Here is a 25018-nt window from a genome sequence, read left to right on the forward strand (position 1 = left end):
TCACTGAGCTTTCGCAGACACTGCCCTCCTGTACCGAAGATGATAGCTCAAAGCCAGGAGCATGGGTAGACCTACATTCAAAACCCAGCTACCATTTGCAGCTTTGTTATTATAAGCAAGTTATGTAACTTCTCCGCGCCTTAGAGAAGTTTCCTCATCTGTAAAATGGGGCTAGTGGTAATTAATTGCTTGTCTTTTTAATCAAAGGAAATAGCACGTATAAGAGAGTGCCACTGGATGCAGATTAAGTACCCAGCAGACTACAGAGAGGCCAGCTTGCTTATGTCAGTGGTCTGACTTTTAGGCACTGTGAGTGTCGTTTGCAAAAATCCTCATCAGGGAAGCCTTCCTGGAGGAGGTGGGGAGACAGGCATTGTAACTTGGTGACTGGTGTCTATCCCAGGAACTGGAATGGCATGGTGAGGAGAAGGGAGAGTAGGGGAAGCAGGGGCAGGAAGGGCCATGGAACAGGTAAGGGGGGAAGGGTGGGCTCTTTACCCTGCATTGTCAGGGGAGACTGGTGTACAGGGGCCGTGGGGAGCATGAGCAGAACATGGGGGTTGTTCTTCCCCCCTCTTCTTCCCTCCATATCTGACTGTGGCCCCAGGGCCCTCTTCCTGCACTCCCCTGTCCCCACCATTCCTCCCCTCTCCCCCAACCCAGGCACTCATTCCACAGCCCCAATCAGGTCAACTCGAGGTGACCTCAGACATATTAATAACCCCTCTGAAACCCAACCCACCATTTGCGCAGACCTCTGAGCTTAGTCAGCCTCTTCCTGCCGGGACCTGGGAGAGGGGCAGAGGGAGCTGGCACTGCAATACCAGCTTTCCCCGGGCTGGGACTCCAGAGCCCATGCTGACAGGTGTCTGCTGAACTTGCACTTTCTCTTGGGTCTTTGGGGTTCTCGGGTGTGATTTCCCCCCTGCAGATGAGCTAAGCCACAGGTGGATACTCTAAATAGTGTCAATACAGGGTCCTCCTGCCCTAGGCTGGTAACTGGGCTGTATCCTCCCTATCCCTGGATAACCCCAGCCTGGTCCTGTTCATTTTGGTTCCCATATACCATGGGGAGGGTCTCTAGCAATTGCTAAGTTAAGAAAGGCCTAAAATAAGTCACGGAAAGTGTGTTTGCCTAAAGCAGTAGTTTTCAACCATTGGTACATATCAGAATCAGCAAAGGAACTTTTTAAAAATGCTAATACCCAGGTTCCACCCAGCAGAGATTGGGATTTCGCTGATGAGGTCGGGAGAGTGGAGCAGGCAGCTGTTTCTTTTAAGAGCTCCCCCAGTGATTCTAAAGGGCAGCCAAGCAAAGACTGCAGATAAGGCTCATGGCGCACCACTGAGACTATCTTCTCCATAGCCAGTAGATCGTTCCCCAAAGTGTCTGCTTAGCAGTGCATGGGGTATTTATATCTACAGGGGACTCTTTGGTTCGGGGGCTAGCTAGGGCATGAGTGTCAGCTCTGGGACTGTCACAACCAGCCTCCTGCCTCTTCCTGCCCCGGGGCAGGAGGACAGAGGTCACGAGCCTATGGACAGAGGCGTCCAGGTGGACGGAGGCTGAACCACCTATGTTGGGAGGGGTGAGGCACAGCTGTTTGTAGGAAGCTTTGTTTGGAAGTATGGTCAGCCAGCTGCTGCCTCCACCTGTCCCTGCTGAATCCCAGCAATCCTCATTTGTCCTGGTCAGCCACGGGGTGTGGTGAATGGGGGCCCTGCTGAGCTGGCATTTCCCCAGCCTCTTCAGGGCTCCCAGAGGCCCCACCTGAATTCCTGTGGGAAATCTTTGCCCCCTCAGCTGCCACTTGGTTGAGAGCAGAGCCTTTATGTGGAGAGCTGGCCTGCCTCCCTGACCCTCAGCCTGTCCTGTTTGGTTGGAGAGTTTGAGGGCATGGGGGGGGGGGGTCTTCTCATGGGGATGAGGCCAACCGTGTGGGTCGGAACAAAGCCTGCCGTTCCCAGCTGGCAATGCCAGACCTTGGACCGGAGGAGTATAACAATGATTGGGTGTGGAGGAACTACCTTCCCTGGAAAAACAGCACGTCTCTTTCCCACATTCTGGGGGTGCTAGAGCTCTATGGGGTAAGGCTAGGTATAGCTGTATGATGCAGGGTTAAGGGTGCAGAGGAGCATCTTCATCTGCTCTGAGCCTGGTCAGACAAGGACAGGCCTGTGGGATGGCCCTTAAAGAAGTCACCTCTGGTGACTGATGAGATGAGGCAGGTAGGAGGGGGCCTGGGCTGCCAGGGCTGCATGTCTGCCTGTTGGTGTCATCTGGCCTGCCCTGGGACAGAATGGAGCTGTGGCTTCCTGCACATGGGTGTCCGTGTAGGGCAGCAGCAGGGGGGCGGGGAGGGTGGGGATAAGGCTCATCTCTAAGGTGTCGAGCTGCTCCCTGTATGTCACCTGTCCTGTCTCCTTCTCCCTGCCTTTGCCAACAGCTCTGCTCTACAAGCCCATTGACCGAGTCACCAGGAGCACCCTGGTCCTACATGTGAGTGTCAGCCCCCTGGATGGCCAGGGAGGTGTTAGGAGTTGAGTGGGAGGCTGAGCCCAGGGTGGTGAGCGCTGGAGTCACTGAGAACAACCCACTTGGGGAGCCGGGCAGAGTGTCCCTGGGTCCCGACTGTACCTGCCTGGTCTGTGGTACCTATGCCAGTGGAGCCAGGGCCTAAATATAGCCTGGCTACTAAGTTTGACACTTGACCAAATGCTCCCGGGGAGGCAGGCACTTCCTGCCTCCCCATCCCTGGCCTAATGGTCTCCAGGATCCTTGGAGCAGCTGTGGGGTGGGTAGAGGGGTGTCTCTCGCAGCTGCTCGGTGAGATGAGACTCCACCTGGCTCACTCCGCCAGGGGGAAGAGTGATGACTGCACTAGTGACAAAGGGGCGCCACTGCCCTGACGCTGCCTCTCTGACCCTGATTTTGCAGGCATGACCAGATTAGAGCATGGGTCCCTTAGTGCCCCCCCTTGGAATTCCTTTGGTGAAGATTGAGTCCCCACTGTCTTCTTGTTGAGCCCCAGAACTGCCGCCCCTGACTCACCCCACCCCTTCCCAGGACCTGCTGAAGCACACACCTGTGGACCACCCAGACTACCCGCTGCTCCAGGATGCCCTCCGCATCTCCCAGAACTTCCTGTCCAGCATCAATGAGGACATCGACCCCCGCCGGACTGCCGTCACAACCCCCAAGGGAGAGGTGAGCTCAGGACCCAGCCCAGCCACTCACCCAGGCTGAGGAGGGTGCAGTGGACCACATCACCTATCCCTGCCCTCTTGCACAGGGGAGCAGGCATTCTGCCTCGCCAACCCTCCTCTCCCATGCCCAGCCAAGAAAAGGTCTTCAGGCCCTGGGAGCTTTAAGTTCGGTGTCTCATTAATCTTTATAATAATCCACTGAGGCCTGGAGAGTCTCTGAAGATCTGACACAAGGTCTCTTGGCCATAAGTGTTGGAACTGGATTCTTTAGCTGGGGTTATCTCTCTGCAAGCCTCACGCACTGTCCCCCGTACCAGGGAAACCAGGGGCTCTGGCTCTCACAATGCTGAATGCACACACCCACCGTGGGCAGTGTGATGCCCTCAGGGTCCCCCGGAAGATAATGGCACAGCCTGAGGGAGCCCGGGGAGTCGAGCTCTGAGCTGCCTGTTATCAGCCTGCACGAATAGGAGGGCAGGAGCTAGGAGCGAGCCCAACATTCCAGAAAGTCTGGAATGAGAGGTGGCTAAGGTTGCTGGAATGTCCCAGGTGGGCACCTAGATGTGGTACAGCAGCTCCAGTTCCTTGGGGCCCCTTCTTGGTGGAAGGGTGGGGGTATCCCAGAGAGGGGAAGCGGTTTAAAGAATCGAAGGGACAGTTAACCCACGTGGGTCAGCAGCGTGGCCCTTATACAGTGCTCCCTGTCCGGGGGAGGTAATTAATTGGCATTTAGGAGTGAAGGCTGGCTGAGTTTATGCTCCTTTGTTACATCTACAAGCCCCCAATATCTCCTGGGGAGGGAAGTAATGAGGGACAGGGTCTGGAGTGTGACTAATGGGGCACAGAGAGCTGTCCCTGTGTGCAACTCCCAGCTCTGGTTTGCAAATCCTGGAATGTCACTGACTTGTTTGACTCGAAGATAGCTGAAAGCTCTCCAGAAGGTTTAGAGCACTGTCGGTTTCAGGTCTTTTTAACTGTATACTTTCACCATGCCCACCTACATATCACAGAATATGTAGGTCACGTGGTATATAACACAGGGAAGGCTGGGACAGTTTGTGACAGCCCCAGAGAAGCCTGCTGGCTCTGAGGGTGTCAGGGAGGAAAGTCTGGAAGTTCTGCGTGGAGCAAAATGCTCTTAACCATCCAGAACCCAGGTTAGAGATGGCCGCAGTTTCCCCCAGGAACTGGTACAGCCCCACCCAAGGGAGACCAGTGTCTCCTGTCCACCTGAGGTCGCCTATAGAATCCACTCAGAGGTGGCATAAACAGACCCCAGCGGGTCTGTGGGTCAAGGTTGAACTGAAACAAGATCACCTTCTTAGGCAAGGTTGGGGTGGTCCTGGGGCTGGGAGTGGGAGGTGTTCATGCCCCAGTGTGGAGAAACCAAGTCATTCTGGACTATTGTCTATCCAGGTGAGAGCTGTTGGCAGCTGGGGGGAAATACAAAGCTACCATTTATCGATCACATATTATGTGCCAGGCATTGGGCCATTTTACATATACCGTCTTGCTTGGTGAATCCTACTTTACAGGGCAGACATCATTGTCCCCATCTTACAGATGTTAAGACTGAGACTCAGAGGTCAGGGAACTTGCCCAAGATCACAGCCAGAAAGCCCGTGTCTGTGGGACCTTAACCGTGTGCCTGTGGCACCTCCCAGCTGGATGGTGCCCCCAGAGCAGGCCGGGCCGTAGGTTGACTCCCCCTGAGCAGGTGGGGGTGGGTGTGCTATCTCCCTCAGACACGGCAGCTGGTGAAGGACGGCTTCCTGGTGGAAGTGTCGGAGAGCTCCCGGAAGCTGCGGCACGTCTTCCTCTTTACAGATGTCCTACTGTGCGCCAAGCTCAAGAAGACATCCGCAGGGTGAGTCCAGGGGGCAAGGTGGGAGGGAGCTAGACTCTGCCCCCTGAGGAGCCCCCTCCCCCGCACCTGGGGCAGTCCGCATTTATTTTTCCTTTTAAAAAACACATTAATTCATTTTGTTTTACTACATATCCTTTTTCTTTTTTTTTTTTTTTTAATTTTTTTTTTTCAACGTTTATTTATTTTTGGGACAGAGAGAGACAGAGCATGAACGGGGGAGGGGCAGAGAGAGAGGGAGACACAGAATCGGAAACAGGCTCCAGGCTCTGAGCCATCAGCCCAGAGCCCGACGCGGGGCTCGAACTCACGGACCGCGAGATCGTGACCTGGCTGAAGTCGGACGCTTAACCGACTGCGCCACCCAGGCGCCCCTACATATCCTTTTTCTAAAGATAAATCCTGTTTTTAATTATAAAGATAATACAACCAAACTACAGGGGGAAAAACCCATCACCCACCCGAACATAAGCATCAGTCTCCTGCTGCTATATTTCCTTACAGTTTTTTTAAACCTTCTCATGTTTTTTCATGTACTTGTAATCAGAGTGAATGCCCAATTTTGGTTGCTGCTTTTTCCATTTCACGTCATAAGCATTTTCCCCGTTGCTGCCTAATCTTCATAATCATCCTTTTACTTTCCTGCATGATGTTACAAGTGGATATGCCATAATTTACTTAAGCATTCTCCTTTTATTAGACAGCTCTAAATTTTTGCTAACTGCAATTTGGTGAATATTCATTAAATCTGCTGTCATTATTGAGTGCTTATGCCATGCCAGGTGCCATGACAAATGCTTTGACTCTATTATTTCCAATCTTCCCCCAAACTCCACAAAGTGGGTATTATTATCCTCATCTCACAGACAAGAGAAGAGACTTAGAAAAGTTAAATCAGGGGCGTCTGGGTGGCTCAGTCAGTTGAGTGTCCAACTCTTGATTTTGGCTCAGGTCATGATCCCAGGGTTGTGGGATCAAGCCCCACGTCAGGCTCTGTGCTGAGCGTGGAGCCTACTTTGGATTCTGTTTCCCTCTGCCCCTCTCCCCTACTCACATGTGCGTGCTCTCTCCCTAAAATAAAAAAAGAAGAAGAAAAAAATTCAGTTGCTCAAGGTCCCGCTAGAGCTAGAGAAGGTAGGATTTGAACCTTAATCAGACCTGAAAGCTGCTTTCCACCTCCATCTCCACATGCAGTGACATGAGTTTACACTGTGCCGTGAGCAGAAGAGGTTATGTGGCACTCATTCCCTCATTTTTCCTCCCCCCACTTCTTGATCCCCTACTGTGTGCCTCAGAGTCCAGGGGAGACTGCAGCACTAAGGGGCCACAACGAGAGGTGCAAACCCAAGTCCTGAGGGAAGTGAGAGAAGGAGAGGTTATTATGTGCTTTAGTTCCCTGGAACGGGATCACAGATGAGATCATTCAAAAGCAGAGATGGCAGTCATAAGCAAAGACACCTATGCCTTTAGTCCTTTGCCCGTGACAGACCTTACTAATGAACCACGGCACTGTTTCCCACTAGGCTTGGGTGTGGCTTTATAATCTTCTACCCAGTACCCCACATGACCTCTATTGATCAGAGTTGGCATTAAAGATAACATGTGTGAATACACCTCTAGCCCAAAGGATAACGAATATGAGCTAAGTAGAGATAGGCTTGGGGGAGGGAAGAGTGTGCAATGGGGAATAGGAAAGTGTTAGAGGGTTGAGATATTTAAAAACATCAGTCGTACTGGGCCTGAAGATTGGCAAGGCCAAGGTCCACAGCCCTTACCGCCGCCTGACCCTAGAACTTGACTGTCATTTCTCCACACGTGGGTTTTCTGATCAGACTCCTCAAGGACATGGATCATTCTTGCCTGTGACAAGTTCACAGCAAATCCCTTTCAGGTTTCTTTGGATTCTGGCAGTTCAGGCTTGAAGAGCCAAGTTCCTTCCCTCTGGCTCACGTCTTTCTCTGGCTTGTTTGCAGGAAGCACCAGCAATATGACTGCAAGTGGTACATCCCCCTGGCTGACCTAGTGTTTCCATCACCTGAGGAGTCTGAGGCCAGCCCCCAGGTGCATCCCTTCCCAGACCATGAGCTGGAAGACATGAAAATGAAGATTTCTGCCCTCAAGAGTGAAATCCAGAAGGAGGTGAGTAGAGCCTGGCATCTGAGCCGAGGTAGGCAGGGTGGCCCTTTTCCTTGGGGCCCTTTGAACCAGGTGTGCCAAGGTGGCAGAGGGAGGGGAAGTTGTGAGTTTTGAGAATCTGATAAGGGAGGCGGGATGCAAGGATAGGAGGCCTGAAGTACATGCTCAGGAAGAGACTCTGGCTGTGGCAGATTAGCACGGAGCGGATGGAGGGAAGGCCAAGAAGTCAGTGCTCAGAATTGACTGAAGTTAGTCACAGGAAGTTTCCTGGTGTATGTCAAGCACTGTAGAAAAGGGAAGTGAGAGAAGAAGGCCTTCTTAAGGAAAAGCAGGATGCATGCAAGAAGGAGCCTGAGAGGCCTCTCAGATTGGGGAGGCTGGGTGGTTCAGTGGGTTAAGTGTCTGACTCGTGACTTCAGCTCAGGTCATGATCTCACGGTTCATGGGATTGAGCCCCACATTGAATACCATGCTCACTGTGTGGAGCCTGCCTGGGATTCATTCTCTCTCTCTCTCTCTCTCTCTCTCTCTCTCTCAAAATAAATAAATAAGGGGCACCTGGGTGGCTCAGTCAGTTAAGTGTCCGACTTCGGCTGAGGTCATGATCTCAGGGTTCGTGAGTACAAGTACAAACCCCACATTGGGCTCTGTACTGACAGCTCAGAGCCTGGAGCCTGTTTCAGATTCTATGTCTCCCTCTCTCTCTGCCACTCCCTCACTCACGCTGTCTCTGTCTCTCAAAAATAAATAAACATTGAGAAAAAAATTTTAATAAAAATAAATAAACTTCAGGGGTTCCTGGGTGCCTCAGTCGGTTGAGCATCCGACTTCGGCTCAGGTCATGATCTCACAGTCTGTGAGTTCGAGCCCCGCATCGGGCTCTGTGCTGATGGCTGAGAGCCTGGAGCCTGCTTCCGATTCTGTGTCTCCCTCTCTCTCTGCCCCTTCCCTGCTCATGCTCTGTCTCTCTCTGTCTCAAAAATAAATAAAAACATTAAGAAAAAATAAATAAATAAATAAATTAATTAATTAATTAATTAAAATAAACTTCAAAAAATTTAAATGAAAAACTAAAAATGCACAGAAGCTTGTGCTGTAGCCTAGAACTGAAATTCTTATCAAACTCATGTGGAACATTTGCACACATTTATCACGTATTAAGTCTCAAAGGAAATCTCAAATTTAAAAAAAAATGTTTTTTTCCTTTTTTTTTTTTTTTAATTTTTTTTCAACATTTATTTATTTTTGGGACAGAGAGAGACAGACCATGAACGGGGGAGGGGCAGAGAGAGAGGGAGACACAGAATCGGAAACAGGCTCCAGGCTCTGAGCCATCAGCCCAGAGCCCGACGCGGGGCCTGAACTCCCGGACCACGAGATCGTGACCTGGCTGAAGTCGGACGCTTAACCGACTGCGCCACCCAGGCGCCCCCCCAAAAAAAATGTTTTAAGTAAGCTCTACGCCCAACATGGGGCTAGAACTCCCAATCCCAAGATCAAGAGTCACATGCTCCACCAACTGAGCCAGCCAGGTATCCCTAAAAAAATTGATGGCCTACTGGTCATGTTCACAGACCACAGTGAAGCAAAATTAGAAATCAACAAGTAGAGGGGCGCCTGGGTGGCGCAGTCGGTTAAGCGTCCGACTTCAGCCAGGTCACGATCTCGCGGTCCGTGAGTTCGAGCCCCGCGTCGGGCTCTGGGCTGATGGCTCAGAGCCTGGAGCCTGTTTCCGATTCTGTGTCTCCCTCTCTCTCTGCCCCTCCCCCGTTCATGCTCTGTCTCTCTCTGTCCCAAAAATAAATAAACGTTGAAAAAAAAATTTTTTTTTAAAAGAAATCAACAAGTAGAATACAGTTAAGTAAATGCCTGGAAAATTAAAACTTTCAAGGTAAAAAGGAAGTCAAATCGACACTACAAAATGTTTAGAACTGCATGAAAGCACTCATATCAAACCCCATGGATGTGGCCAAAGCACTCTTTAGAGGAAAATGTATAGCCTTCAATTCATATATTTGAAAACAATGGCTGGAGGAAAGCCCCCCTAGAAGGAGCCTTCCTGGTGAATGTCACGAAAGGCATGGAGAGGCTTGGTTGTTTGGCCTGGTTTCCTCTTCTCGTCCAGTGACTTGGCTTAGGCCTCACCTCCCGAAGAGTCTTCCCTGATATGTACCCATTACAGTCTGGGTTGGGTGCCTTGCTTTCCGGCTCCTGGTGTTTGCCCCTTTGTTTTGTTTTATTGGTCCTGAATCATAATTTCACTGGCTGCTTTCTCTTTTCCCCACTTGAATTTGAACTCTGGCCAGGGCACTGTTTTCTTCAGTTCTGTGTCCCTAGGACTTAGCACATAATAGATGCTTCATAAACAGTTATTGAGGAATCGATGACCAGATGGCTTCTAAGAATACTTTCAGCTTAGACATCCCTCTTTGAAAGAGAGGAAGACCACAGTAATGACCCCAGGGGTGTCTGGGTCAGAGAGATGACTGACCTAGGACTGGGGGGTGTGATGCAGGCACATCTCCTCAGAAGGGCACAGGTGTCCTCCTCCTGAATGGCCAAGCTCCCCCCCACCCCGCCCGAGGCATCCTGGTCCTGGTTGATGGTGGACTTTGTCCCCTCCCTCCTGCACCAGGTGCACAGATGTGGCCTTCTGCTCAGTTGAAGGTACACTTGCTGAGCTCCACTGGCCGCTGGCTGCAGGGGTGTGCCAGATACCTCTCACGGAGTTCCTTGTCTTACCCGTTACTGACGTCAGCATGTGACACGATATGAGGAGAGTCCCTGGGGAAGCACATTGTTGTTCTCTGAGTCACAGGAGCAGTGATTTATTCTTTTAATAATACTTTTTTAAAAACTTGTTTTTGTTCTAATCACCAATGTAACACTGGCTTATTGTAACAAGAAATACAATACTGAAGTGTACAAAGTGTAACAGATTAGCACCCACCCCCCATTGTCAGCAATTTAAGGTGTGTTCTTCTAGACTCTTCTCTGCTTTTACGGGTGTGTAGTATGTTTTTTGTAATGAGACCAGACTACAATGTGCCATTTTGCAACTTAAGCTTTTCACTTAATGGTGTGTCTTAGAGCTTTTTGGACCTAGCAGATTCTTTTTAACAGCTGTATCCTATTCTTTTAATGTTTATTTATTTTTGAGAGAGAGCAAGAGTGCAGGGGAGGGGCAGAGAGAATCCTAAACAGGCTTCATACTGTCAGCCGTCAGCACAGGGCCCGACTCGGGGCTCGAACTCATGAACCGTGAGATCATGATGTGAGCAGAAATCAAGAGTTGGACGCTTACCCCATTGAGTGACCCAGGTGCCCCAGCTTCAATCCTATTGTATTCTGTTGCTTGACTGCACGAGGACGCCTGTGATATTTTACTCTCAACCGGCAAGACTGCAGTAAACCTGACTGCACTCCTATTTCTCTCTGGTAGATTCCTTACAAGTGGGATGGCTGGGACAGAGGGCTTGCACTAATTGCCACATTTACCTCTGAAAAGGTTGCATCTGATTATGTACCAACCCCCCCCCCCTTCCCTGCAGTGTGTGAGAGTCACTGTCTCCCCACACTGTCACAACACTGGCTATGAGCAGTTGTTGCCATTTTTGCTAGTCTAGTGGGTAAGAAAATGCCATAGAGATGAATTCTAACTGAGGAGCTTGAGGGCAATGCCAGAACGGAAACGTGGAGCATAACCACAGTTAATAAGACGGAAGGGATCCTTCATGAAATACAAACTTGAAAAGCTGGAGGAGAGAGCATGGGCTGAGACATAATGGCTTGTTAAAGAATAGGGAATAATAATACCGTGCAGCTGAGGTGGGGGGTGCAGGGTGGGGTGTGGTGGGATATTCAGCTGCGCATGGAGGCCAGAGCCCAGCCCCGGGAGGCCCCGAGTGCCAGTCCAGCAGTTGGGGCTTTTTGCTGAAAGGTGTCTGAAGTTTTTAAGCAGGGTATCTTTTTTTTTTTTTTTTAAGGTTTATTTTTGAGAGACAGAGCATGAGCAGGGGAGGGGCAGAGAGAGAGGGAGACACAGAATGCGAAGCAGGCTCCAGGCTCTGAGCTGTCAGCACAAAGCCCAAAGCAGGGCTTGAACCCACGAGCCATGAGATCATGACCTGAGCCGAAGTTGGCCGCCCAACCGACTGAGCCACCCAGATGCCCCTTAAGCAGAGTATCTTGATGGTGCCCAGGATCTGATCTCTAGAGATGACTGAGTGATGACATGGATGGGCTAATGGCACTAAAAGAAGATTCTTAAGACCTAGAGCTTCCAAGAGGAGGGGGCATGTCATACCACACAGGCCACATGGGAAGCACCAGGTTTGGTCAGGATGCTGAAGACCTCTGGGGAGAGCATGGCTCAGGGCCTGTATCGTGTTTCCCACAGGGAAAGGAAGCAAGGCAGGGGCAACTCCTTAGGACTGAGAGTTGGAAAAACGTCAGCAGGATCTGGGCTATAGGGTGGTCTCTAGTTGTGTGCTATCTGGCCCTGGGTTATTTAAGGCAGAGGAATATTGGCATGGTGAGTGAGAGTTAGGTAAAGGAGGTGTTGGGGGTATGAACTCAGGGCTGGTTGGTTTGTATATGGAAGGTCTGCACACAGAGGAGTCATTTACTATCTTAGGGATCAGCTTGCCTGATTTCTAAGGGAGGGGTAGTTTTCTTCCTGGCCAGCTAGGCCCCCCAAGATGTCAAAGCGTCATAAAATATAAAAAAGAAAAAGACACGACTAATGCACAAGGGAGTGTTGTCCTTAGAGATGCTGAGTGCAGAGTGGAGTGTGTGGGGGAAACCATCTGTGCCCTCCATCCCCCCACAGAAAGCCAACAAAGGACAGAGCCGGGCCATCGAGCGCCTGAAAAAGAAGATGTTTGAGAACGAGTTCTTGCTGCTACTCAACTCCCCCACGATCCCATTTCGGATCCACAATCGGAATGGAAAGGTCAGGGAGGGGTGGGGATGGGACAGAAGCAACCCCCTTCCTTGGTCCAGGGCTGCCATTCTCTAGGGCTCCTGTCCATGACCTGTGGTGGGAGTCAGGCACTTAGGTGGGATTCCCAAGGAAGGTGCAACAACTCCCAGCTGGTATGGAGCCAGTGCCCCCTGCTGGCCATCACTGGCACTGCCACTCCTGTCACTGGGCTTCCAGGAAAGGAGACTCTCCTCCCAGCTGCCACCTTCTCCAAGCCTAGGGGTGCCTGGGTAAGAAGGAGCCAGGAATGTGCTTGACCACATGGTCACCCCATTGACTTCTCGTCTCCTCTCTTCAGAGCTACCTGTTCCTACTGTCCTCGGACTATGAGAGGTCAGAGTGGAGAGAAGCAATTCAGAAGCTACAGAAGAAGGGTAAAGTCCCGCCCCACTCTACACTGCTCTGATGGTATCCATGGCAACAGTGGCCTTTTGCATTTCCATGCACTTTCATGTCCAGGGTTTCCTCCTTGGCCCTCACAGTCACTCTGCAAGGTGCCAGAGCAGGTGGCACTTAATTGATGCTACTGACCACTTGAGGCCCAAAGGACTTAAGTGGTTTGTTTAAGGCACACAGTGAATTAGCAACAGGACTGGACTCGGGGCCCAGGCTTGTCTATCTCTCTTTCTCTTGCTCTCGCTATTTCATACACACATTCTCGAGCCTTTTCAGTTGGATTCTCTCATCCCTACCTGCTGACAGCACCTATGACTGCTCCCATGTGAGTGTCTGCAAGTCTTTCCCTCCCTTCCAATGACCCACTCTGCCCCTAGAGCTAAGCTTTTTTCCTTCAGTAGCCCCCAGAGAAGAGCAGCAGGTCCTGGTGGATCTGTGACGACATTTTCCTCTTGGCTCCTCCTACAGATCTCCAGGCCTTTGTCCTGAGCTCAGTGGAGCTCCAGGTGCTCACGGGATCCTGTTTCAAACTTAGGACTGTACACAACATTCCTGTCACCAGCAATAAAGATGGTAAGATCTGGAACCCAAGGTTCCTGCCTTATCAGCAGGTCCTAGCCCCCAGGGCATTGCTGGAACCTTCCGTAAGGACCTAGCCAGACACGTGGCTGTAAGGACTCAGTTGCCAGGTACACAGAGAGCTTGAATAGGGGTTGTTCTCTACTGAGTTCCCAGATGGTCTCAATTCATCACTGGCCCCCTCTGGCTTGAGAGGAGAATCTGGCACCATCATATACTGGAATCATGTTGTTAATATGTTCATGAGGTAGTCAGATAATGGAAGCAAAAGACTGAAGCATGAGATGTGATGGCAGTGGAGGGGGAAAGCGTAGATGGATTAGTGTATGAGAAATAATGTCAGAAGCTTCCAGGGACCAGATCTCAGAAGGCCTTGAATGCCAAGCAAAGACGTTTGTTCAAGCCGTGGAGCCTGCAGGAGGTTTTGGAGCAGGAGAGAGCTGTGATCCGGGCTGGCCCAGAATGGGTGGTATCTGGTTGTTTGTGGGTGCTGGGAGGGGGGTACACCTTGTGGAAGGGGTTTTGAAGGCAGACTGTCCTCCCCATATGGGGGTCATCTGCCCCCTGTCTCAAGAGGAGGCTGACTTATAGTGGTTAATTTTCACTTGGAAAGGCGACACTGCGGGGGACAGCCATGGGATAGGCAGGATTCAGAGCTGGAGGAAAAGTGCCCCTGGGGAATAGTATGAAATCCCTGGCCCAGTAGGGAAGATGCGGATTGGCCTTCCGGGCTCTGTAGAGGGAGAAGCGCTACCAGCTCACATTCCAGGAAGCTTTGGGCTCTGGAAACTTCTTCATCCAGCCACCAGGTGGTGCTGCAAGACCAAGGCTTCAACTGTCTCCCACCCTCTGTGCCTTCCTGCCAGCCTGGGGTGAGAAGGGGCTAAAGCAGGCCTCTCACCACCCCCTACCCTGCGGGCTTTCCTCTCTTACAGACGATGAGTCTCCAGGACTCTATGGCTTCCTCCATGTCATCGTCCACTCTGCCAAGGGGTTTAAGCAGTCAGCCAGTAAGTGCCCCTGAACCCCAGCCCTAGGGAGAGCAGAGAGCCATTGCTCATCCATTCATGAGAAGTCCCTGTGGACCCATTGCATGGGGCCTTCCGCTGCCCACTTACCCTGCTCTGGCCTGCCCCACACTGGGGGCCTGCCAGCTGCCTTGACATGTGGGTGGGTGGCCATTCATTCCCCTAACGGTCAGGAACCAGCTCCTCTTGGCTGCCCTGTGTCTCCAAGATCTGCTCTTTCTTAAGCCCTCCCCAACCCCTAGGTGCCTGAAATCCTGGGCTCTAACCCCATCTCTGCCAGTTATAAGCTATGTGACCTTGGGCAAGTCTTTTAACCTCTCAGAGCCTCAACTTCTTTCTCCATAACAGGCAAACATCCTCATTAATACTGACCTAAGAGCAGGCTTAAATATGACAGTGAATGCACTGGCACACCCATCCCTTTTCTTCCTTCTTTATCACGATCTACTAAATCTGTGCAGATCTTAGTGTTGGACAAAATACAATTACACTTTTTTATCTAACTTTTCCCCATAGGAATTTGTGAGCCAGTTAGACACCTGATTGTTTCTCCCCATTTGCCAGACGAGAAAACTGAGTCACAGAAAGATTAAAGGGACTTAACATCACAGAGGGTCAGAACCCCAAGGCTCCTGACTCCTCTCCTCTTCACCCACCCCTTCCCGCCCCCCCCCCCCTTCTCTTTCTCTGTGGCAGTGGGGAGGTCTGTCCTGTGCCTCTCTCCCTGTGGCACATCACACAGAAAATGTGGCGTTGGCTCACAGCCAGCCATTTGATAAACATTTACTGTGAAGTTCATGGGGTAGCTTACTACCGCGCCTGGGCACCTTGCTAGATGCTGGAGAAAACTCCAATGTGGCCAGCGTGTGGACATGCTTTGGCATGTTCAGAGCCCTTTCAAGTGGATTTTCTGCTGTGATCCTCGACGTCCCTCGGAGGTCACTGATATCATTCCCATTTAGCAACGCGCCTACTTTTTGCTTTAGAGAAGGGTTTCTCTCAGTATGGCCAGGACCACGTCACTTATCACTCAAGCTGTGCTTGTCCACATGGCAGCTTCCTGGACCCTCCCCAGACACACAGACTCCCCAGGGTTCTGGGGAGGGTCCGGGAAGTTGCCCGGGAATATTCCTGGTGAGTAAGCTCCTTAGGACTGTTACATACACGTGAGTCTGTGACCCACACTGCCCAGGTGCCTCACCCTGTCTCTCTGCTCCCTGTTTGCTAGCGTGGGCCCCCGGGAGCCAGCTCATTGGGGGAGAGTGGCCCGCTCTCCAAGGGCAGATAGACGTTCTGCCTCCCAAACTGGGTCAGGGCGGTTAGACACGAGGTGAGCTGCTACAAAACCTCTCCTGACCTCCAGATTGTCCCCACCTCCTCCCTCTACCGGCCTCCTGAGCCACTCACGTGTTCACTCTAAGTCCACAGGGTTAGGCCCCATGAATCTTCAGCCATGGCTCTTTGTCCTAATAAGTTCATTACATCTACCCTGTCAGGCCTGGGATGTAGACACCATCGTGATTCCTGCTTTAATCCGTGCCCACATTCCAGTGTGCTCTGATACCCAGCTATATCTGGGCTGCATCACACCCGGCCAGAGACAACTCGGGGGCAGCCCCATCCTCTCTCCTTTCTGAGGAAAGCCCTTTAACGGGAGCCTGGGAGGGGCATGTATGTCCACCCTCTGACCTCTGCCCCTTGATTCACAAGTCAGAGGATTGGCTCTAATGCCCCCAAAGCACCTCCAAAGCACCATTTACCCTGGGAAACAACCTTGACAGGTCCCATGGAGGGGGAGGGGTGCCAGGGTCTGAGCCCCAGAGGGAGTCTGTGGATTTGCAGAGTGCCTGGGGTGGCTACCCAGTGTTGTGGCCGCATCAGCTGGATCCTGGAGTGGAGGGGAGAAGATTTTCAGCCTTAAAGGCCACAGTTCAAGGTGGAAACACTAGGGAAAACTCCCCTTCCTCCCACCCCAGCCGTCCACCACTTTGTCACCTGAAGCACTTGCGGTGGTGGTAAAAGCTTGCTTCATTCGTTCATCCCGCAAATACTCACCGTGTGCCTACTCTGTGCAGGCCCTGTCCTTGGTGCCGAGGGTACACTGGTGGCTAGGAGGACCGGGCTTCTGCCTGTGTGGTGTCGATGTAGTGAGGGGAGACAGACGGGCAGAAAGATAACTTGAGTTAAAGTCGAGTGCTATGAAGAAAACAAACCGAGCTTTTGGAAGGCGGGGGGCGTTTTGGGTTTGTCACAGTGAGTGGGGGTTGCTCCAGATTTACAGTGCCCAGGGGCCAAATGCCCTCCAGAGCCTCCCACCTCCAATGCCAGATGCCCTGTTGAGGAACGTGGGATCAGCGGGGAGGGGGAGGGGAGAGGGGAGCTTCTTCAGTTTGCGTGGTCAGTGAAGACCTCGGCCACGGGTTTCATGGGGACGAAACAGCCAAGCCAGGATCAGGGATGAAGGACTGCAAGTGCAAGGGCCCTCAGGTGAGGCCAGCTGGGCACGTTGGAGGGAGGAGGCCAGTGTAGCTGGAGGGTGGTGAATCAGGCGGGAGGGGCAGAGCCAGCTAAGAAGAGGGCAGAGAAGTGGAAAGGGGAACACTGAGGACTGCCCTGCAGGAACGCTGGGAGGGACAGAGGCATTTATCCCCCTTTCCCTCCCGAGGTCCTGAGTCTCAGACCTCACTTTGATGTGTCTCTGCCTGTCCCCACTGCAGACCTGTACTGCACCCTGGAGGTGGATTCCTTTGGCTATTTTGTCAGCAAAGCCAAAACCAGGGTGTTCCGGGACACGACAGAGCCCAAATGGGATGAGGTGAGTGGAGGGGGCTGGTGTCCCCACAGGGACCCCTGAGCTTATCACCAGCTGTGCCCACCCCACTCCCCGTGCTCACTTCCTGTTGGCTGGGGGTGGCCGAGCCTGTTGGTTTGGCGAATTCTCTCTCTCCAACCCCTCTGCTCTCCACTCCCTGCTCATTTGGTGTCTGATACCGTGTTTACGTCTAGACATGGGGTTTTCAGCTCAGGCCCAAATTCTACCTCATCAGTGAATTTGGAGGCCTCTGGAGCTCCAGAAAGAGAGGAAGTTCCTCCATGCCTTGCAGTGTGCTCCTCATGGGCCCCCCTCACCCCTTTCTCACCTTGCAAGTTTGGGGCCCCCACCTGCCAGGAAGCTTTGTGTCTCAGCTTTGGAGTTTCAGGATCGTGGTACCATCTTTCCCCAGGAGTTTGAGATTGAGCTGGAGGGCTCCCAGTCCCTGAGGATCCTGTGCTACGAAAAGTGCTATGACAAGACCAAGGTCAACAAGGACAACAACGAGATCGTGGACAAGATCATGGGCAAAGGACAGATCCAGGTGAGGGTTCGGGCGTGGCCAGGGCACCGAGGCAGGGCTCTGGACACTGCCAAGAGGCAGTGCCACTGGGAAGGAGTCCTTCCTACCTGCCCTCTTGGCTAAGGTGCTTGGCCCTTTGTGACTTGGGTCTAAAGCTGGTTTGAGAAAAGTTCCCCAAGGTGGCTGGCTGTTCTCCCCTGCTGGAGATGGCATCTTGTTCTAGCTCCAGAAGCCCACGTGTGCCTGCTTCCTCGGGCTTCACGGCTGGCTCAGGTACATCACACACACTCCTGCATGGTGGGCTGGAGAGATGACTCCTACCTTGGTTGTCACATCTCCACTCTGATCTGCTGGCGGCTTTTCCCAGGAACATTGTGCTGAGAAGGATTCTGAGGCTATATTGCATCCATGAATGCTGTGTTTGATTAGCAATGTCTGGCATAGGAGGAGTGAGACCCTGAGCATTTGCCACTAAGCTGGAAGGGCTTAGGACCCAGCTGGCTTGCTGGGGGCTGGTCTCTGACTTGTTGCTAGGGCTGCTGGGCCTTACTCATGCCAGGAGTTCATTGGCTTCGGGTAGGTTCTGTGGGTATTGGTAGAGCCAGGTCCTGAGTCAGGGTAAGAGTATATGTGCCTCAGCTGTGTTTCTTGAAAGCCTTGTTTATTTGCAGCCTGTGTCTCTGGAACATTCTGCCAGTTTTGAAGATGGCTGCTATTCATTCACCTATTAAGAGGATGCAGGTTTGGAGGGATGACATTCAGCATGGGGCCATCCACACTCCATCTGGCACCTTCTGTTTAGGACACAAGTGGCCTTGTTGGGGGTGGATTCTGTGACCACGAAATCAAGGGAAGCAGTAACTAGCACTGGGACAGAGCCCATGGGCATTAGGTGCTCTGAGCTTAATTGCCCCAGGTGTGATGGGGGAGGGGGGGCTGAATGATGCTTTTTCAAAAGAAGTGTTTGTTCTCTGCTGCCCTGTTGAGGCTGCAGAGATTGGTATCTGGCTTTGGCTGGGTAAAGTTCTTGGCGGTAGTGCCCTTTGGGGACCCATATGGGCCTCTTCCTTCTCCCACCTATTTCACCTCAGTGTTAGAACAGGGGAATGGCATTATTCGGTGGGGGCCCGGCCATCCGCCTCCTGTCGCCCCGTGTTCCTGTGCGTGTCCGTTCCTGATGCTGTGGGACCCGCTCTTCAGCACTGTCACCAGGGAAACTGGGCTGCCAGGCAACCACAAGCCAGTCCTTCATTAATTTAGATGAGAGAGAGGGCTGTAAATTCAGAACCTACTTCCTGCATAAGGGGTGGGGGCCCTGTCTCCATATCCCTGGGCTGGCCGGAGGGACAGGCAGGGAAGGGGTTTGGGGCTGGCCCGCTCAGCCCCAGGAGATACCCAGCCAAGAAAGTGACTGCCACGCTTCCTGGGCCATTGGTGGCCGTGGCATGGGAGAGTTAAAAAGGGTGTCCAGGGCAGCCCCCTCAACTGACCCCCCCTCCCCAGAATCCAGATTCCAGGGCCCCATGGCACCGTCCCCACCTGGACTTCCAGCTCCATTGCTTCCCTCCTCCTCCTCGTTTCTGTCAGCCTCACAAGCCCCAGGGGAAACACACCATAAATCATTACATCTTGGAGACAGGAGCAGATGGAGGCTTTGGGGGAAGGGGAGGAAGCCAGGTTATGTTTGGCAGAGAAGAAAGCACAGTCTGGTAAGGAAAATGTTTCTGTGTTTAAGCTTCGAGGAATGTTAAATGCCTGGGAGTTGATATTAAAAGAAATACAAACCTTCCTGCTGCCAGCTGACCTGGGCCTATGAGCGGCCAGCTGAGAGCCAGCATTCTCTGGAGGACTTCGGAGTCTCCCAGCCCTCTCCTCCCCAGGGCACAGCCCTTGGCCCTCAGCTATGGAGCTGCCTTGCCCTCCTGCCCGTGGGTCAGGGAGGGGTGGGGGTGTCCTGCCGAGTGTGCGCCATGCCTCATAAAGCCTGCTCCCCCGTGATGCCCCACGGAGCCCCTGTGGATCACCAGGCTGGGTGGAAAGCCTGCGCTGAGCCAGTCCCATGTGGCCAGGCCCCACAGAGCCACAGAACAGCCTGTTCCCACATCTTGCTCCCACCTCCCTTTAAGCCACGTGTCCAAGGAAAGGAATTGGCACCAGCCTCTGGCACATGGCTCTGCTCCCCTTAGGCGGGCACTGAGGATGGAGCTAAAGGTGGCCTTGCCATAGGGGCCATCTTTGGTAATGTTTGGGTGACCTGAAGGAGGGGCAGGGGAAACCATGCCTGTCTGCCACCTTCTTTCTAAGCCCCTTCCTACTCAGCCCATCCAAAGAACAGCGAGGGATTCCGTTTCCTGAGCTCCAGGTGTTTGCTCAGAAACGAGTCTCTCTCTGAGTTTGCCTGCTGTGGCAGTGGGGGCAGGGAATCTGGAGCAGCAGGCTGGGGGTGCGGGACAGCATTTAGTGGCAGACAAATGGCAGCACTGATCGGCAACATGTGTGTCCAGCCCTTGGGCTCTTGGAGGCACATTCCCAAACATGATCTCCTCTGATCCTCGCAACAGCTCTGTGAGGAAAATGACAATTGTATCCTCCCCGTGAGGACACTGAGGCCCGTCGCCTCTGCTGACCGTGTGCAGGGCAACCATGCCCTCTCTGTGCCGTGTCCTTATCCCCCAGGCCTCCATCAAGGAATCTCCCAGGCTGGGTACAGGGCACTGGCATGGCTAGTGGCCCAGAGAAGGAGCCAGGGTGATATTCTGCCCCAGCACCCCACTTTATGGTATAAAGTGAGCCTAGTCCTTCTTTAGTCTGGAGTCCTTTTACATTGGCAGGGGATGCTTACCGCCTGGTGCACCTGGCAAGAAGCAGAATGAGCATGCCTGCAGAGAAAAGAGCCAGGGGTGGGGGACTTAGCATCCTTCTGCAGTGTACCCACCATGGGCTGGCTGCTCCAAGATCCGTAGGGGCCTGGCCTCAAGATCGGAGAGCCAAGCCACAAGAGAGCACAACAGGATGCCAGTAATGATGGTGATAGCACCCCAGAGCTAGCACCCAGCACTTGAAGCTGTTTTCTCAGGGGTCTTCACGTACCCTGTGGGAGAGGAAAGCGATCGCAGTTGGAAAGATGAGAAGACTGAGGCACCAAAGGGGTAGGTGACCTGTCCAACGCCAGGCTGCCCGTGGGGAGGGAGACAGGAGCAGAACCAGAACTGGAGGCAGGCTGGAGCCCTGTCCTCTGCAGACGTTCTCCTGCCTGCCGCTGTTCCCTGTGGAATAAGATGGAAAAGCGTGCAGCAGGAATTCAAAGAAGGAAAGACCACCGTGCGCCGGAATCAGGGAGGCTCCCAGGAGCAGGTGGAGTGAGGGGGATTTGAGAGCCCTGGATTTTTTAAAATGCCAAATGCAGTGTTTATATTAGAAGGAAAATTGCAGTAATAGTAAAGGGACTTGAAACAGAATCACGAGCCATCCCTCCTCCCACTCCTCTGAAATAGCCATTCGACTTTGTGCCTTTTCCCTTCCTCAGGCATAGAAATTTTTATATAGCTTTAATCACAGTGTGTATTTTGTATTTTTTCTACTTTCATGTAATATCATTACCTCCCTTTTTTCTGGGGCTGTATGTAGTCTTTATAATTACCTTTTTTGTTACGTTACCCAAAGTAGATCTTATACTTCATAAAAATCATTTTACATAATGGCCAGCACATGAATTGCCATTTTAAGGTTCTGTGTTATTCTAGCAAGGTGGGCAGGCTCTGGATCAGCAGAAAGGAGCAGGGTGGGCATTCCGGGGAAAGGGCCTTTGTGGCCATGCTGGGAGGCAGGGATGTGCAGGGAGTGTCCCAGGAAATTAAAGAACCCGCCTGCCCCGAGCAGGAGGGATTGTGAGTAACACAAGTCAGAGGGAGATTGAAGGAATGAATGAAAGAAGAGATCAGAAGGGTTTTAGGCCAGAGGACTCCTAGGGGGCATTTAATCCAATCCTGTTTTGGGCCGAGAAGGAAACTGAGACCAGAAAGGGTGAGTGACAGAGCCACAGTGGTCGAGTAGGGGCTCCAAATTCAGGGACCCAGTCCCAGGTTGGTCATGCTTGGTCAGCTGCTGGGCAAATGAATGAAAGAAAATGCTCTTAGATGGGGCGGGTGTCAGTCTGTGACCCTCAGGGATCTGCCCTTTGTCACTACAAATTTCCTGGAGCCTCCCCCACCCCCAGCTTAGTGCATTTCTCCTCTTCCACGGTCAGGAGCCCTCCCTTTGTTCCCCAGACCCAAGAGGCCAGTATGTCCAGATTCTCTGTCCAGGCCACCCCCACTGCCTGCCTCCTCCTTGCGGACCCACCCCCGCCTGACCGAGGAACCTCTCAGCCAGGAGGCCCCCCTTTGTCTGCCTTGGCTCCCTGGCCCCAGGGGACTCCCATATGTTTATCTCAGTCTATTTCCAACTATGCTACTCCAGGCTCCAGATGTGCTGTCCCCAACTGGGACCTACCCGCTGGCTGATTAGCATATTCCCAGGGCCCAGCCCATGTTGACTGGCATGGCCTGAGGGGAGAGCTGTCCCTGAGGACCCCATAGCTCGGTTCCTGCCACTGACTCCAGACTAAAGAGGAGTCTGAGACCTAGAAGCTACCTAAGCCAGAGGAACCCCTCCATGCCCCTGCTCCACCCCCACTCCTCAGCTCAGCCAGACGTGGCGTGGCGACAGCCCCCCCCCTTGGCTCTGCCCCCCCCCCCCCCCACACACACACCCCAGGGTAGGAGGCGGCTTCACCTGGGAGTACTGAAGACCCTGGGGTGGGAAGGGGCAGGGTCCCAGGCCAGGAAGGAGGCTCCATCTATCCTGGTGCCCTTCACCCCCAGTTGCAGAGTTCAGGCCTGATGGGATGCCTTGCCTCTGTCCTCTTCCCTTCCAAAGTGCAGAGCCCATGTCAGAAGGGGAAAAGGGATAGTTTCTATAACATTCTTGACCTGGCCTCTTGGAAGCTTGTGAGGGTTCAGAGCTATTATAAATGACACTCAGGAGGAGGTCACGAAGGCCAGTCCCCTGCCTTCAGTACTAGGACACAAAGCCCTGATGGGCACATCTGACAATATCTAGACCCTCTTTTTTGTTCAACTGTGGTAAAATATACATACCATAAAATTTATCATTTTAATAATTTTTAGTGTCACCCAGAGGCATTAGATACATTCACATTGTTGTGCAACCATCGCCACCAGCCATCTCCAGAACTTTTTTTTTTTTTTTTTCCAGAACTTTCTCATCATCCTAACTTATCATACCCATTAAACAGTAACTTTCCAGGGGATGCCCGGCTGGCTCAGTTGGTAGAGCATGCAACTCTTGATTTTGGGGTCATGAGTTCAAACTCCATGCTGAGCATGGAACTTACTTTAAAAAACAAAACAAAACAAAAAAGATAACCCCTCTGGCAACCACCACATTCTACTTTTTTTGTCTGTGATTTTGACCATTCCAGGGACCTCATGGAAGTGGAATCATAATGTCTTTGAGGTTTATCCATGCGGTAGCATGTGTCAGAATTTCCTTCTTAAACTAACTTTTTTAATGTTCATTCATTTTTGAGAGAGAGCGTGAGCGGGGAGGGACAGAGAGCGAGGGAGACACAGAATCCGAAGCAGTCTCCAGGCTCTGAGCTGTCAGCACAGAGCCCGATGTGGGCGGCTCTGAGCCACCCAGGGGCCCGCAGAATTTCTTTTTCTTTTTTTTTTTTTTTTAAAGTTTATTTATTTTGAGAGAAAGAGAGAGAGAAAGCACAGGTCAGAGAAGGACAGAGACAGAGGGAATCCCAAGCAGGGTCTACACTGTCACTGCAGAGCCCGACATGGGGCTCGAACCCACAAACAGTGAGATCATTACCTGAGCCAAAGTTGGACACTTGACTGACTGAATCACCTGGGCACCCCTCCCAGAATTTCCTTCTTTAATGCTGAATAACATTGAATGCATAGACCACAATTTGTTTATCCACTCATCCACCAATGGACATTTTGGTTATTTTTGACTTTCTTCCTTTTTTTTTAATTAAAAAAAATTTTTTTTTAATTTAAGTAGGTTCCACACCCAATGTAGGGCTTGAATTCACGACCCTGAGATCAGGAGTGGCATGCTCTACCAACTGAGCCAACCAGGCGCCCCTAGACTTTCTTCCTTTTAAGTGAGAAAAAGAGCCTGGTCTTTGAGGATGGAGATTTCATAGCCTCCTCCTCTCCAGACCCAAGATTCCCCACCCCCAGCCAACTGCTCGTTGGTCTCCAGCTATTACCAGAAAGCAGGGCCCCACAAGTGGAGGACCAACTGGTCACTATTAGCCTTTTCTGGTTAAAACAGTTGCCTCTTGGCTTTCTCTCCCCCAATTTAGGCATCCCTGTCTCCTTGACCCTTATTTCCTCGGATCTCCTCTGCCCTTCCCTAGGTCATGGTTTATATGTACTGAGTGTGGAGGGAGTGACCCTGACGCTGAGGGTCAGAAGACTGCTATCTGGGGGCTGCAGTTTCTTCATCTGTTAAATGGGGATAACTATTCCCACTCTGCCTTCATCACCAGCTTGTTGTAAGGCTCAGAGGAGCCTCCCTGAAAGAGCCATGCTTTCACTAGCTTTTTCATGCTTTTCTGCATACTGAGCACCCTCTAAGTGTCAGGCACTGTGCTGTGGATACGAAGAGTGAACAGGACCTCAGCATGTAGTAAACAAAAGAGGAGAATTTTGATATGTCAGTGTCGTTGGGCCTTTGAGGCCCAACAGATCTAGGGTTCAGAGTTCAGCTTTCTTCTTTCATTAGTTGGGAGAGCAGAGTAAGTTAACTTTATTTTCTGTTTTCTCATCCGTAAAATGGGTCCTAATGAGAATTGAATGTGGAAGTCCATGAAGCCCTTGGCACAGGGCTGGCACAGAGTCTGTGCTCATCTAATAATGACAGCCCTTTGCCCAAACTGGCAGGTCCAGGTACACTGTCCTCCACCTTCCTACAGGGACTCCAGGTATAGCTCATCAAGCAGCACCCCCTCCCAAAGGCTGCCACCTGCAAGTGGCCCCCTCTGTATAGACCTTAGGTTGGCTGAGGCCATATCTATTTTGTTATGCTGATGAAGGTCAGACCTGGCTTTGATGAACTAACCTCAGAGTAGGCTGGAGGTCAAGGTTAGGCCCCTTAGCACCAGGCAGCCAAGATTTCCCTGCCTTGACCCTGGACTGAGCAGCTCTGGGCTCTTCCCTTGGTGCAGCTCTCAGCTTGGCATGGTGCGGTCAGGCCCAGAGCACAGAGTGAGTGAGGAGCCGGGAACAAGGGGCCATTGTTGGCCCAGAATTGTTTCTGGTTTCAATTACTCTGCAGAGCATGAGGAAATTCAGAGTAAGCGTGGGTCAGGAGCCTGCTAGGGCAGGAGTCAAGGGCTCCCCCACCCCACATCCCTCTCTTTGGCCCTTGAGGGGTCTCTTGTCCTTGTTTGACTGCTGGAGGGCCA

General features: G+C 52.1%; 1 protein-coding gene across 8 annotated transcripts in view; it reads left to right on the plus strand.

Moving 5' to 3' along the window:
* The window catches only part of ABR (ABR activator of RhoGEF and GTPase), a 185136-nt gene that overhangs the window by 129313 nt on the left and 30805 nt on the right, over positions 1-25018 (plus strand). For 7 of the 8 annotated variants that reach the window (XM_040455450.1, XM_040455452.1, XM_040455451.1 and 4 more), the window contains 10 exons: positions 2448-2500; positions 3068-3208; positions 4953-5074; positions 7045-7210; positions 12039-12161; positions 12490-12565; positions 13056-13160; positions 14102-14176; positions 16912-17009; positions 17419-17550. In XM_040455450.1, the coding sequence (XP_040311384.1) occupies positions 2448-2500; positions 3068-3208; positions 4953-5074; positions 7045-7210; positions 12039-12161; positions 12490-12565; positions 13056-13160; positions 14102-14176; positions 16912-17009; positions 17419-17550 (1091 nt within the window). The remainder of the gene's footprint in view (positions 1-2447; positions 2501-3067; positions 3209-4952; positions 5075-7044; positions 7211-12038; positions 12162-12489; positions 12566-13055; positions 13161-14101; positions 14177-16911; positions 17010-17418; positions 17551-25018) is intronic. The other variant, XM_040455454.1, reaches the window with a different exon arrangement.

The sequence above is a fragment of the Herpailurus yagouaroundi genome, unplaced genomic scaffold (genome assembly GCF_014898765.1).
Source record: "Herpailurus yagouaroundi ecotype Mexico unplaced genomic scaffold, PumYag 215, whole genome shotgun sequence".
Taxonomy (NCBI): domain Eukaryota; kingdom Metazoa; phylum Chordata; class Mammalia; order Carnivora; family Felidae; genus Herpailurus; species Herpailurus yagouaroundi.